General features: G+C 43.2%; 1 protein-coding gene across 1 annotated transcript in view; it reads left to right on the top strand.

Annotated features, from left to right (window-relative positions):
- The window catches only part of LOC137675761 (growth hormone receptor-like), a 210,493-nt gene that overhangs the window by 79,587 nt on the left and 116,901 nt on the right, over positions 1–14,005 (top strand). The window contains exon 3 of the mRNA XM_068421976.1: positions 4,880–4,959. Within this exon, the coding sequence (XP_068278077.1) occupies positions 4,890–4,959 (70 nt within the window). The 5' untranslated portion in view covers positions 4,880–4,889. The remainder of the gene's footprint in view (positions 1–4,879; positions 4,960–14,005) is intronic.

Raw genomic sequence — 14,005 nt, 5'->3', positions numbered from 1 at the left:
CCTGTGGTCAAGTTTCAGCTGCCTTGAGGACAGTCAGCTGCTGTAATTATTTTTTCTGGTTTTAGCTCTCTGTTCTTGCAAACTGCTGGAGTTGGGTAAGATATAGGCTATTATTCCTTAGAATAGTGTGTATTACAGACACTGATTTTTTTTTTCTGTTAAATAGCAGGGACTTTATTAGTGGCATTTGTCTTTCATACACATACAGGGGTACGTGTTAGGAGGTAGATATTACTAGATTGTAAAAGGTCAGTTTTGTCCTAAAACCGATAGAGAAGCTGTCTCTTGCTGGGTTAACACTGCAGCCTCTGAACAATACTGTTCTTGTTGGCAGCGAACTTGCAGGAGTGTCTTAGAGGAACGGCAGGGAGTAGTTACAAGATAGATTTGTGAGAACTTTCTGAAAGGCAGTAGTTGTCTGATAGTGGGGCAGATGGCACTTCAGAGGACTCTTCTCTCAGAAATTTTATTCTGTACCACCAAAAGTGGTATCATGATGGGGCAGCTCCTGCTTTGCACCAGATTTTCTCCCACAAGACCGGAGCCATGGCGGTGTAGCTCCCTTGGCCTCCAATACTAGAAGTGGTAGTCTTACCTGCAGCTCAGCAGAGCTTTTGGTATATGTGCTGGACACAGAGAGGTCCCTGGTGCTTCAAACCTCTTGCAGAGCTCCTTTTGCCTGGGAGAGACCTTGAGTATGAGACCTGTCCCAAGGGCTCTGGGTTTGAGCTCTGAGGAGGGTAGCACAAATGCTGTTTCCAGAGGCCGTTGTACAAAGGGTGGAGCATGGCCCAACTATAATTTCTGTATTTTCAAATGAGAGCATTCACCATTTCTGAGCTCAGTCCTGTCTGTATCAGACATGTTCAGAGTACACCTGTTGGATTTTTTCTCCCACATGCAACTTGTCTGGATGGATAACTCTTTGGAGGATCCCATTTGGATTTAGGCAGAGCAGAGACACTCTATTGCTTTGCCTTGCCAAGATAATGGCATTTTTGAGAATCCACAGAAGCATCATCATTTGTTTCTATACTGCATTTTACTAGGAAAAGCTAAGGGATTAAGCAGTGATTTTGGTCACCTTTAGTATTTAGGAACCTAAATTAATCCTGTGCCCTGTTTCAGACAGCTAGATGTTTTAGTCAAGGTCTGTGGCTAAGCGGGAACTGTCACAATAATTATATAAGTGCTCTTAAACAAGTGGTAACTGCTGCTGCTGGAGGGGTGGCTGTGTCCTCCACCCTGGCTGCTCGCTCCCATGCCTATGCTGCACTGGCTCTGCTCCCATGGTGCATCTTTGTGGAGTCCTGATAAACCCAGTCAGCAAACAGATTTGTTACAATAAATGTTTACAGATTCATTTTAACTGGAACAATTTCCTGATGGAGTTCACCGTGTGCAGGTATGTAAACAAGTCTGCCAGTGCAAGAGGAAGAGCAGTACTGAAATGGGATTGTTTTTATCTACGGCAGCAAGACCTTATTGAAGTTCAACATGATTGTTGACCTCTGGGATGTATTTCCAGACTCCTAGGTTGGTGCTCTGGCTGTCAAATCACTCTTCCTTGGACAAAGCTGAGATGACTGCCAGTCACAGCACAGAGATGGAGGGGATAGCCATGCTGTGATGGCTGCACGTGGGGCCTGATCCTGGTCCAACCACAGAGTTCTTCAGTGTGGTTATGAAAACTGAAACTGTGTTCGCAGATGTTCTCTGAATGACTGACTCTGATGATGACATTTGTTCTCACAGGAGAACTCCTGTGAGGGTTTGGGTTTTTCTTGTAGCTGTTAGGCAGGAAGAAGTAGGAAAGTCTGGAGAAGAGTGGTAGGAAAATCAGCAGAGGCTGGTGAACACTGGAGAACAGGGAAGTGTGAATATGGAGGCAGCATGGGATGCCTGGGTATTGTGACAGGGAGAGAGCAGGGGGGTTGTAAATAAAGTGACATTGTGCTCAGGCCTGTGAAAGAGAAAACAAAACTTCAGGGAGAAAGTGGAAGGGCTGAAGGGGAGGGGGGACTGTTCAACAGGGTAGAAGCAGTGTAAGAGGAGAGGAATTGGCAAATACAGAGAAACATTTCTGTAAAAGATTTATTTATTAATAAGGCACAATAAGAATCCTTTAAACAAGAATACAGATGGAGCAGGGGAACAATTACAGAATCACACAGAATCACAGAATGTTAGGGATTGGAAGGGACCTCGAAAGATCATCTAGTCCAATCCCCCTGCCGGAGCAGGATTGCCTAGACCATATCACACAGGAACGCGTCCAGGCGGGTTTTGAATGTCTCCAGAGAAGGAGACTCCACAACCTCTCTGGGCAGCCTGTTCCAGTGTTCGGTCACCCTCACCGTAAAGAAGTTTTTCCTCATATTTATGTGAAACCTCCTGCGTTCCAGCTTGCACCCATTGCCCCTTGTCCTGTCAAGGGATGTCACTGAGATCACTGAGAAGAGCCTGGCTCCATCCTCATGACAATTGAGCTAGCTAAACACATAGCTGTGCTTAGATGAACCTTGTGCTGTGCCAGTATAGCTCCTCTCTGAGAGTAGGAGGATTGTTGGCCTGTAATTGCTTTATGAACTTTTTCCCAGCCCTGTGTACTCCAGAAGCTGCAGCCTTCCACTGCTCCTGGGTCCTGCTCCCCAGGCTGCCTCACTCCCACACTGGCCTCAAGTCCTTGCTAACGTGCATCCAGCCTCACTGTACGGTTTCATTCCTCCCTGTCCACTTGAGAACAGGGGAGTCACTTTTTGAAAGCTCCCTGTCTGTTTGGCCAGGGGAAAGCCCTGACCGGCGCTTGGCAGGTCCCTAGAGCTCCCCCAGCTCTTCTCTCCATGCAGCCAGTCGCACCCGCAGTACCCTTCCTGCTGCCCTATGCCCGCTCAAACTGGCCGCAGGGTTCACAGGCATTGCGGTGGCACAGGTGCCATGCAGAGTGTCTCCTGGCTTGCCTTTGCAGGTCTAGGTTAGACTCTACTAGTCTAGAGTAGTTGGAATAAATTCCTCCTGTACTGAGCCTGAAACTTGAGAATTATTGAGCAGTTGTGTTAATGAGGATGGGAGAAATACCTTCTGATTTTCAAGTTTTGTACTAAACAGCATGAATGAGAAATCTGGAGTTGGTAATAATTACATTTTTTTCTGAAGCATGAGTCAGTATTCTCTTGGGGTAAGAAAATTAAGGAAGGAATTGTCTTTTAAATTCAGTGTTAACATAGTTTTACATACTCAGTGTGCTTGTGTTTTAGTTTCTGACTAAATTCAGACTTTGCTAACTCTACTAGGAGACTATTTGTTGATACCCAGATTTGACAGCATTGGTTGTGTTAATCAATAACACCCACTTAGAGGTTATTACTCATTAGTGGGCTTGGTTGTTTGGACATTACTGATTTATTCTCCTGTTAGATGAAAAAAGAAAATGTCTAATTGAAAATTCTCCAGTGTAGAATAAAGGTTTTTCATACCAATTTATGGTCAATGTAAAAGTGGAGCTATTACTCTCTCTCTCCACTGCCTCACTGAGCTGGGGTGTCAGTACATCTTGGCAATTTCATGCTACAGAACAAGAAGCTGATGCTTGATCGTTGTTTCAGTGTTCATGTTCATTTTGGTGTTGTAGCTTTGCTTTTGAAGGCCTCTAGTAATCTCTGTGCTCTGTTGGCATGGTTGTAAACTGTCAGGTCGTAATCCATGGTATGTATGTTTTCCCCCTACTACATATGGACACCTCATGAGCTTTTGGGGGCATGGTACAATTTTGTGCAGAAGGCTGCACTGCCCGCAAGTCCAGCATAGCTCAGCTTTTGTCCTTCCCCGTTGTTATCAGATGCTGGTGATAATGGCATGAGCAAAGTAGTGTCCCTCAAACAGGATTATGTGATGGGATTGTAGGATATGTGTGAGTGGCGCAGATGAATTAGGGAAAAGGAGGAGCGTGCTTTCTGAGGAGGTTGTAAAGGCTTGTTGGGTTATGCTTGGATTGTAAAGGCTTGTACTCTTGAAGATTGTGTGGCTTCTGTGGATGTGCTCGGGTCCATCAGAAGGTGCCTTCTCAGAAATGACATGGGTAGAAGTTTCCAATGTGAAACAGCCTCCATGGCAGCCCCCTAAAAGCAGCGTGACAGAGCAGGGGCACCAAGGCATGTGCTCAGGGTTGTGCAGGATGCCGATGGGAAACAGACCAGAGAATTAGCCCGATGTCCTGGTTTGAGTTACTCTCATTCTTGCTGCCTCACAGCTACTGCTGCTCTCTCCGCTCCTGGCATGCTGCCTGCCACTGGTGGTGGCAGTAGGTACTAAGCCGGTGTTTCTCTGCTAACAGCCATTTGACTTTCTAGTGTGGGAGCTGGCTTATTAGACTGCATCACTCCTCTCATTTTTACTGCATGTAGTCCTAGACCTGGGAAGCATTATACCTGGTCTGCAAAGATGAACACAGCTTCAGAGGAACATGAGCTGGAAAGGGGATCATCATCTCTTTGTTCCCTGAAAGAGATACTGTTCTCCTACTTTCACATTTAACCTAGGCTACTCATTGGGATCCATTCCCCAAAGGCTGCTGTGAGGGGGAGTGTGGTTACTTCCTAGAAGCAGGCTAGAGATTGACAATACTGATTTTTTTTCCACCCTCTATATTAAATGAACTAGAGACCCATAAGCTATTTCTCTTATAAAGATAGTATTTACTATCTGTCCTAGACTGCAAGATGATGTATAACTTCATGAGGCAATAAACCGTAAATTAAATACACTTCTGGTTTAAATCCAATCAGAAATTCAATAAAACTAGCTAATAGTTTAAATGTCATGTAATATTAGTTAGTAATATCAGTTTATAAAGAAACTCTCATGTCTTTTATTATTACAGAATTAGAGGTATGGATCTTTGGCATCTGCTGTTTACTTTGGCACTGGTCTGTGCAAATGACTCACTTTCTGCAAGTGATGGTAAGTTTTATACCTTTCTGTGCCTTTGTGTGTGTATATATATAGCTTTATATAAAGAGTATTTTTATATTATATGTGTCAGGACTATGCGTGTTCCTTGATTGCAGTAACCTGGGTAATATGAAATGTGAAAAATATGTCAGTTAATCTTGTTGTAAAGATGGATGAGATCAAGATAACATGTTGCAGAATGAAGGTGAATTTCATAGACAGCGTTCGGTGTATGATGTGTAAACAGGCTGGATCAATGCTGGTGTTAGATATCTGGATTTTCTTTGCTTGGGTACTGAAGTTATGAAAGAATTGTATAGGGTTAATTTTTTATAGCTTTCCCCCCCCTTAACAAGTCTTTTTAGTATAATCATATGTTAAATGTAGAGCTATTTGGAAGTATGGAGGAAGCATTTTAAGACTGTACATGTTGGGTCTGAGGGCAATATGAACAAGTTTCATAAGAAATACACTTAGAATTTCTTGAGTAGAGGTTATAAAAGGGATTTGAAAAGAACACGTAGACTCAACCAGCCATCTGGCTGTGGGTAGCCAGCAGAAGCCTTTTTAGTGAGGAGAAGCTCTGAATGCACATCCTGTGGTGTTCATGATTCAACAGATCTGCCCAGGGTTCACATCCACTGAACGTACCTCTGGCTTTCCACAGTTGTTCTTCCCATCCTTATTCACCTCAATTCTTCCATCTTCTAAATTAAATGCGGGCTGGAAAGTACTCACTCCAGCTGAGCTTTCTCTGATGCTTTTTCTTGTTGCAACCAGCAATGATTTAGAACCATTTATGTATCACCCGGAGGCCTGCTTTGACTGAGGCTGGTCCTTTGGGGACTGGTCTTTTACTCGTTTAGAACAAAAAAATCCCATTAACTTCAGTGGGAGTTTTACATTGTGTCAGACTGATCTGCTTACGCTGGTTATGAACTGCTCCTGTAAACAAATACAAGTTAACCTAGTCTGCTCTGTCTTGTTCTGGCCTTTGGAGAGAGCAGTAACAGTTTTCCATAATTACTAATTTTATACAAACACGTCACCACTTCTCCCAGAGCTATGGAGCAGCTGCAGAAGGGTGTCTCCGTAAGCAGGTGCCTCGCCTGACATCCTAGCTAAAATCAGTGTTAGCAGAGAAAGTCAGAGGGAAGTTTCATGAGTAATTTTGGAAAAAGTGGGGTGAAAAAAGCTTCCACAACAAACTGTAAATAAACTGTTAACATTTTCAATGAAAATTTCTCGCATCTCTCAATTTCTTTTTTTCCCTTTAGGTCGATACTTAGGAGTTGCTGAATGCAAATTAAATGCCTATAGAGCTGCAAGCCATGTTTCATTAGCCTTTCTAGTGTTAGTTTTAGAATATGGTACTAAACCAAAGGGATATGGCACAGTTGCCTGTAGTCAGAACTGTCCTACAGTTTAAAGGTATAATCATCCTCCTTCGCCCTGATACAGTTCTGCATTTTCTTGGAGTTGCATACTTAAAATTTCTAGATATCCATATTTGCAGAAGCACTGGAGAGATATAAGTGGTATTACTTTGTTGTTAATGGAGACATTAAGCTGAAATAAGATATAATTGGAACTCAAATGATCAGTTTTCAGAGAATTCTTGAATAAAGTTAATTTTATTTATTAAAAAAGGGTTTTGGATAGGGAAAACACAAGTTTATGTTTATTTACTTCTATGTATGTGGCTCAGTCTCTTATCCTCTGTGTTATCAGACACTGGCTCATCTATAAGATTCTCTTCTCCCCTGCTAGTTAAGGCATTTTCTTTAACATTTACCAAATTTGGTTTGAGTTCCTAATGTAGCTGATTGTTGAAGGCAATGAATGAATCAAGTTTTCACTTTTGTTCCCAACTTTAATTTCCTACTTGCAGCAATACTTTCATTCTGCTACCTACATATCCCATGGGAAAATGAATGTGCCTATTTAAGAAGTGTGTAAGGAAGTGTAGGGTAGTGAAGTGTTTATTTTCATATTAAATTTGGGCTGAAACAATGTGGGGCCTTAATTTAATGTATTTTGAATCCTTCTCTATCTTCCGATTTGGTTAAAAGAAGGTGAATTTTCTGATAGGCATTTCCAGAAGAAAGCTATATACTCATTTTTTCCCCTTTGTGTACCAATCTCTTTAGTTAGACCTATGAACTGAAATAAAATTTGCAAATTCCTCCTTGGTTCTACTGAAATGTGGAAAGCCAGTATTTCACAGTGAAATATGATACATGTACCAGCTTCTATTCATTTCCTTTTACAGAATGGTCAGTAGAACAAAAACGAATGTGTCCTGACTTGATCCTTCCCCTCCAGTGTCTGTATTTTACAGTACATTCATTCAAGGGACAAAAATAATCCCTGCTCAGATGCAGTCTACTGGACCAATTGTCTTCTCTCTCAAGGTTTAAGAGCACATGAGGATTTTTTGTTCCTTGGCAGATGAGGTGTGGTCCAGATGTCCTAAATTCAGTAAAAATCTGTGTTATAAATAAAACTTAACCACATCACCTTTTATCTATACTGGTGACTTTGTCTATACTGATGAAATAGTAACTTCCATGAGCTTACCTTCAGAATCAAAAAATGAAGAACATTTAAATTGTGTTCCTGTGCTTAAATCCAAGACACAGTACTAAATATGTATGTCCTGATTCGCTGCATTATTACAGAATTGTGTGTGTGAAGGGAACAGAGCTTTGTTGTCCCAAAAATAAATTTCTAACCACTAAACTGCTTCTAATGCTGTAACACATTTATTCTGAGTAGGGGAAATGCTCAATTGAGAAAGTCGGATAAGGAAGTATAACTCAAACAGGAATATTTGTGATAACAGCATGAGAAAACATCCATTTGTCATTCTTGCATGATTTAGGACAGAGGATTAGATGAGATCTGTTTATTAGCTGTTTTTTTTTTTCTCCCATGTCAATGTGTGTTGCCGCTTGTCTGCAGCAAGCTCCGTTCGGTTGCTGGCTGGCCTGAGGCTATCCGCACCCCAGGGCCATTGAGCACTGACACCAATGTGAGGATGCAACAAATGGCGTTTATTTAACTGCGCAACAGCCTTATATAGTCGTCTTGTCCCGTACGAACTCGCACGATACTTGCACATCCTGCTCCTTTCGCCACGCCTACCTTCCGTTACAGCCCGAGATTTTCCGGTCGCCGTACCCTAATCTACCTACATTTCCCCCTCCCCATGCTTCAAGTCATGCAAAGTAAAGCGTATCGCTGATTCTGGAGCCTTGCATCAAAGCGTAAGCGTAGCTGGCGGATACAACATCCCGAGCCCAGGTTCTCCAGTAAGATTCCCCTGCAACTCCTGAGATGCAAAGCAAAAGCAAGCTAATCATAAGCGCATTGTTTAAAGCTTTTGTTTCACTCAGCAACGGCCGCCGTTCCTCATCTTTCTTGGCGCCCCGCCGCTTTACCAGACTCTCTGTACTGTCACGACTCCTCATGTCTGAAGGTCGAGGCTGGTGCTGTTTCGGCTTCCCCCACAGGTACTCCTGCAAAACATAAAGCTCGGACAGCGTACATATTACTTCGGGTTAGGATTTTGTTTTAAATCAGGGCGCAAACAGCGTGTAGGGACCCACTGTATAACATCATCCCGTTTGATGGCGGCATACCCCCTCCCGTGATGTAGCAGCTCCCAACCTGTTTTCCACTCTGCTGTCCCAGGGAACCAAACCTTGACTGGGGGGCCCACTTCTGGCACCCCTGGACCCCAATGTCGCTCAATTGGGGCACGCTCTTGGTCTCCCCGGGCAAAATGATTTAACGAATAAAGAGGGCGATGTAAAGTGTGAGATTGGTAGTTGACAGGAATTACATCTGGGAATCCTTCCCCCTCCCCAAGAATCTTAATTCTGTGTTTTTGTTTCTTACTCAAACCTGGTTCCCTGTGTCTCGCAGAGCCCAGTCAGAGAATCCCAGCCTTGGTTACCCATAAATCCTGCTCTCTGTTGTTGAGCCACAAAGGTTGTATTGACCATTCGTTGCACAGTTTTCTGCAAACATGCAAACAAACAGGGTAACACAAGTAGGATAATGCCTATTATAAACATTCCCATAAGCAGAGTCTATCTACAAAACATGTAGTTTACTTCAGAACATACTGTTATTCTCTATTATTCTAGCTGAAAGGAAAATTACTGACAGGAAAGCTGATTCTGTTTAAAGGTAACACAGATCAGGCCTTTTAGAGCCTACTCTGAGGCCTACTCTTGCTAAACCGTTGCTAAACCATCCGGTATCAATTTCCCCCTTTGGAAGTAGTTAGATTTATTATCTCACTACTTCCATATACTATTCTCAATGATTGTCTTAACACAACCCACGCAGATCCCTATGATAACTATAATCACAACTACATAAACTATTCCCTCTAATAATGTGGCTAACCATCCTTTTAGAGACAATCCACCTAATTCTTGCAGGATTTTGTTGAGCCAATTATTTCCTGCTGCATCCCTGATTGCCCTGCTGTCTTCTGCTACTCTCTGTCGGATCTCCGGATCTAAATCCCACCTCCACATGTGGTTTAATACACTTGATCGGAAACCACCGTACTCCTGTGCCTGTAGAGACAGAAGCATAACCTCGACCCATTAGTAATAGTTCCCCTGGTCCTAACCACTCGTTAGTACCTGGTTCCCTATACCACACTTTGCCTTTGTTTTGCACATAGCTTGCTCCCTGTCAAACTGCCTCCCAATGTATTACAATTGGGGGTCGCTCCTTATCTCCTGCTAAAGTTAAATGGTTAAGAACATAAACAGCTTTTGCAAGTCTCTCAGAAGGTTCAGTTTCCTCTCCCCCTTTTTGTTTTTGCAGAAGCTGTTTCAATGTACTATGAGCACGTTCCACAATCGCCTGACCCGTAGGCAAATGAGGAATCCCAGTGACATGTGTAATATCCCATAGTTGACAAAATTGACGAAAAATCTATGAACAGTATGCTGGTCCATTATCAGTCTTAAGTTGTTGTGGAACCCCAAGACTTGCAAAGCAAGCAAGTAAATGTCATTTGACATGACGACCTGTTTCCCCAGTTTGTGCTGTTGCCCATATTACATGTGAAAACGTATCAACAGATACATGAACATATTTGAGCCTTCCAAATTCTGCAATGTGAGTAACATCCATTTGCCACAGTTACAACGCACTCAGTCCTCGAGGATTTACCCCTATTCCAATTCCCATGCCAATTTTCTGACAACTAGGACAAGCACTAACTAATTCACGTGCTTGTGCCATGGTGAGGTGAAATTGTTTCGCTAGCATTTTCGCTGATTGATGAAAGAATTGATGGGATAGGTGTATTTGTTCAAATAAATTTGGTGATATTTGCGTATAGGACACAAGTGTGTCTGCTTTATTATTTCCAATGCTCAAACCTTGATCAAATTGATGACTACGAATGTGAGTGACAAAATAAGGTATCTCTCTGAGGTTTATTGCTTGATGCAACTGTAGCAAAATGGTGTAAAGTCGCATATTTCTTATTGGTCGTATAAAAGCTCTTTCAATTCGATTTACAATGCCTGCTGCATAAAGAGAGTCTGTTACAATATTGACAGGTAAATCCTTCCATTTTACAAAAACCTGATATATCGCAAAAAATTCAAGTGTCTGCAATGAGTCCTCAGTAAATTCCTGAGAATTTACAATGTTTCTATTGTCCATCCTCTTGCCAGGTAATAACTGCTGAATGTGATCGCTTTCCTGCATCAGTAAAAACAGTTAGTCCAGTCATAGGTATCTCTGATCTGATAGGTTTTTCTTCCCAATCCTGTTTGCAAATAAACTGTAGCTTTTTATCTTTTGGCAAACGTGTTAACAATTGTCCAGTAAAGTCCTGTAAGGCCATTTGAAAAAGAGTTGACTGATTTGTTAACCACTGTAGATATTCCTTTCTGATAGGTAAATAGATAGCATCTGATTCTAGTCCGGTAATGTCTGTAATCCTTTTATGCACTTTGACAAGCAATTGTGCTATTGCTTCCACTCTGGTACAAATTGTTGTTTTAGGATGAAAAACCAAAGAGACCACTCGAGCATTGCATTCTGCAATAAACCCAGGCAAATTAGTATGATTTCTTACATGTAAAACATAAAACAATGCAGTTCGGATTTGAATTTCTTGCCACAGAGCTCGCAGCAATTCAAAAACACACTGATTACATATATGCTCTATAACAGATCTATCCAATTGCTTTATAATGCCAGCTACATATGCTGAATCAGTAATCAAATTAAAGGGAATGGGAAAATTCTGAAATATTTTTAATACAGCTCTTAATTCTACCACCTGAGGTGAACCCTTTTGTTGTACTACCATAGATTCCCACTTGCCATCAGAATACCAGACAAGGCCCGCCTTGCCTCTGTTCCCAGATCCATCCGTAAAAATGGTAGTTCCATCCACAGGAGTGTCTGCGCACCACACTCCTGTGGCAATTGGAAGTTCCACACTCAATTTTATAACAGGATGGGAGGGCAAGTGGTAAACAACCTGTCCCGAGAAATTCTCCATGGCTGTTTGCAAAGCAAAGCTATTAGCCATACACCACTCAAAATATTGAGCTGCAATAGGAACGGTTAGTGATGCAGGGATCTCTGGCCACAAGCTCCCGACATCGCATCCGTCCTTTGATGAATAATCTGTGCCAATAGCTCTGTAACGAATCTGATCATTCTGAATTCCATTGACCAATTATTGCATACGGAATTTGCCTATCAAACAGTGATAATTTGTATTTCCTGATTCAAATCAATACGATGTACAAATTTGGAATGTAGCCTGCTTTCTATTTCTGTAATCAGTTGCTGTATCTCTGAAGTAGTGTGTCGTGGCGCTGTTAAAGTTGTGTCCCCTGCTAACAATTGGAATAGAGACTGCAATTGTGACGACGTAAGCCCCAAGTACGGCCGCAGCCATAACTTGAGCCTTATGTTCCACAGTACCCACTTTTGCACATGCCTTTATCATAGCATTCAAATCTGTTTTTCCAGGTAAAGCTTCAATGATCTTTTGACAATCAGCATTAGCATTATCCCTGTTTGCCACAGGTCCAAGGCTTGGCAGCCGCACAGGTTAACCCCGTGTGGAAACACCAGTCCTGCGCTCCCTGCGGTTTGGGCTGCGAGTTAACTGCTTAGGCCTGGAACTGGTTGGGAAGATTCATTTGTGTCAGCATACGGTTCCCCCCCCGCGTTCTTTCTCCAGTTTCCCCGTATTCTGCAGCTGGTTGTTATCAGCTGACCTTGAGCATTATACTGAGACCTGCACAGCTTCACAAAATGCCCTAGCTTCCCACAGCAATGATACATCAAAACAGAGTTATCTCTCCCACTCAGCTTCAACTTCTTAAGGCAGTTTTTCTTAAAGTGACCTTCCTGTTCGCATGTATAACAACGATGAACTACCTTAATTGCCGCCGCAAAAGTTTTTGCTAAATGCTCCATCTGAAATGTGGTGGTTCCTACTTTCTCACAAGCATCCATTAGCTCAGTTAAGGTGGGGTTACTATTTGCCATCCCTGCAACAACTTTTCTGCAGTCCTCACCTGTGTTGTCTTTCGCTAACTATAGTGGTAATGCTTCTTTTACAATTTTCCAATCTAACAGTTGCCAAATATTTCTTCCCTCAGGACCCGCACCCACAATCACCGGATATGCCCGTGGAATCACAACTCCTTCTAATAACACATCTCGAATGACCCCTTTCCATTTCACTCCTCCCTCACCTCCCCCCCCTTCCCCTGTATACGCGGGCGGAAGCTGACCCTCTCCCTCACCTCCCACATTACCAGATGGACGCAAACCTCCCCCCCCGCCCTGATCTAAAGGTGGAGTAGGGAGTTGTAAAGGAGGTTGAGGTGGCCCTAATACTTGTCCCGAACACAGAGGGGGGTTTTTGGGGGAGACATAGTCACGTGTCCCGAGGCGTTGGCTGAACGATGCTGCTGCAATTCCGTCTTTAATTCTTCCAGTCGTCTACCAAGCTCTGTCATGTCAAGTTCGTGTCCATTTCGTGATGGTAACAGTCCTTTAAGTCCTTGTGACTCTGGTACTGCTGACTCTGTAAATGGCTAATCCGGTAAAGGTGGGTACAAAGCAGGTTTACCCTCCTTCTTGTCCTCCTGCTCAGCCTCATCCGTAGAGAGATCAATGAGAGGGAGGGGGTTTCGGAGGGGGTTTTGGCCAAGTCTCCTGTTCAGCGTCTGAATCAATTAGTTCAAATCGAGTTCGTGTTTTAGGGCGCACTACCGGTTCTGATGGATCTGTATCTATTTTTCTCACTCCCCGCTCCTCAGCTTTTTTCGGAGCCATCCGTACCCACGGTGATAAAGGAGCTGCCACCGGTAAAGCTACCGGGGCCATGGGAGGTGTTGGTCCCGCAAACAGTGAGGGGGTAGTAGGCGCCTGTGGTCCTAAAGCCATAAAAGCTGTATGTGTGACTTCTCTCTCTGCTTTTATTCCTTTTAATGCTTCACTAACCAGCCTCCATGTAGCAGACAATTTAAAGGCTTCCTTATCACCACTTGACACCGCATTCCAGAGAGAGTCACCAATCTTCTCCCATAAAGGCACTTCAAAGACATCATTAAAGGTTGTAAAATGTCCTTTATCTTTTGCCCAAAACAGTAACTGCTTTAACGCAGCTTCGTCATATTTAATTCCTCTCTCAGAGAGTATATGTTGGAGGAGTTTCACCACTGCCACTTCTGTCTTGGTCAGGGTAGACCCCATGTAAACACGCCCGAGCCGCATCCCATGTCGCCCAGTCCTCCCGCGCAGCCCGTAGCAGCCACAAGATAACTCCCCATGTTTTTAATTCTTTGGCAGAACCCGCTGCCATAGCTCGCTCAGCGAGCTTCATCGAGCACCGCTCCCAGGTATTCAGCTGTAAACAATCAGCCGGTCCTGCCACCGCCCCCCCCCTTTAACGAGACGGTCCACACACTGGGCTACGTCTTTCGATTTCACAGAAATCTTAAATTCCCCGCCCAGTAACGAAATCACCTTTATCAAG

Source organism: Nyctibius grandis, chromosome W (assembly GCF_013368605.1).
Source record: "Nyctibius grandis isolate bNycGra1 chromosome W, bNycGra1.pri, whole genome shotgun sequence".
NCBI classification, from domain to species: domain Eukaryota; kingdom Metazoa; phylum Chordata; class Aves; order Nyctibiiformes; family Nyctibiidae; genus Nyctibius; species Nyctibius grandis.
Note: the sequence above shows the minus strand (reverse complement) of the source record. Positions and strands in the feature narration are given on the sequence as shown.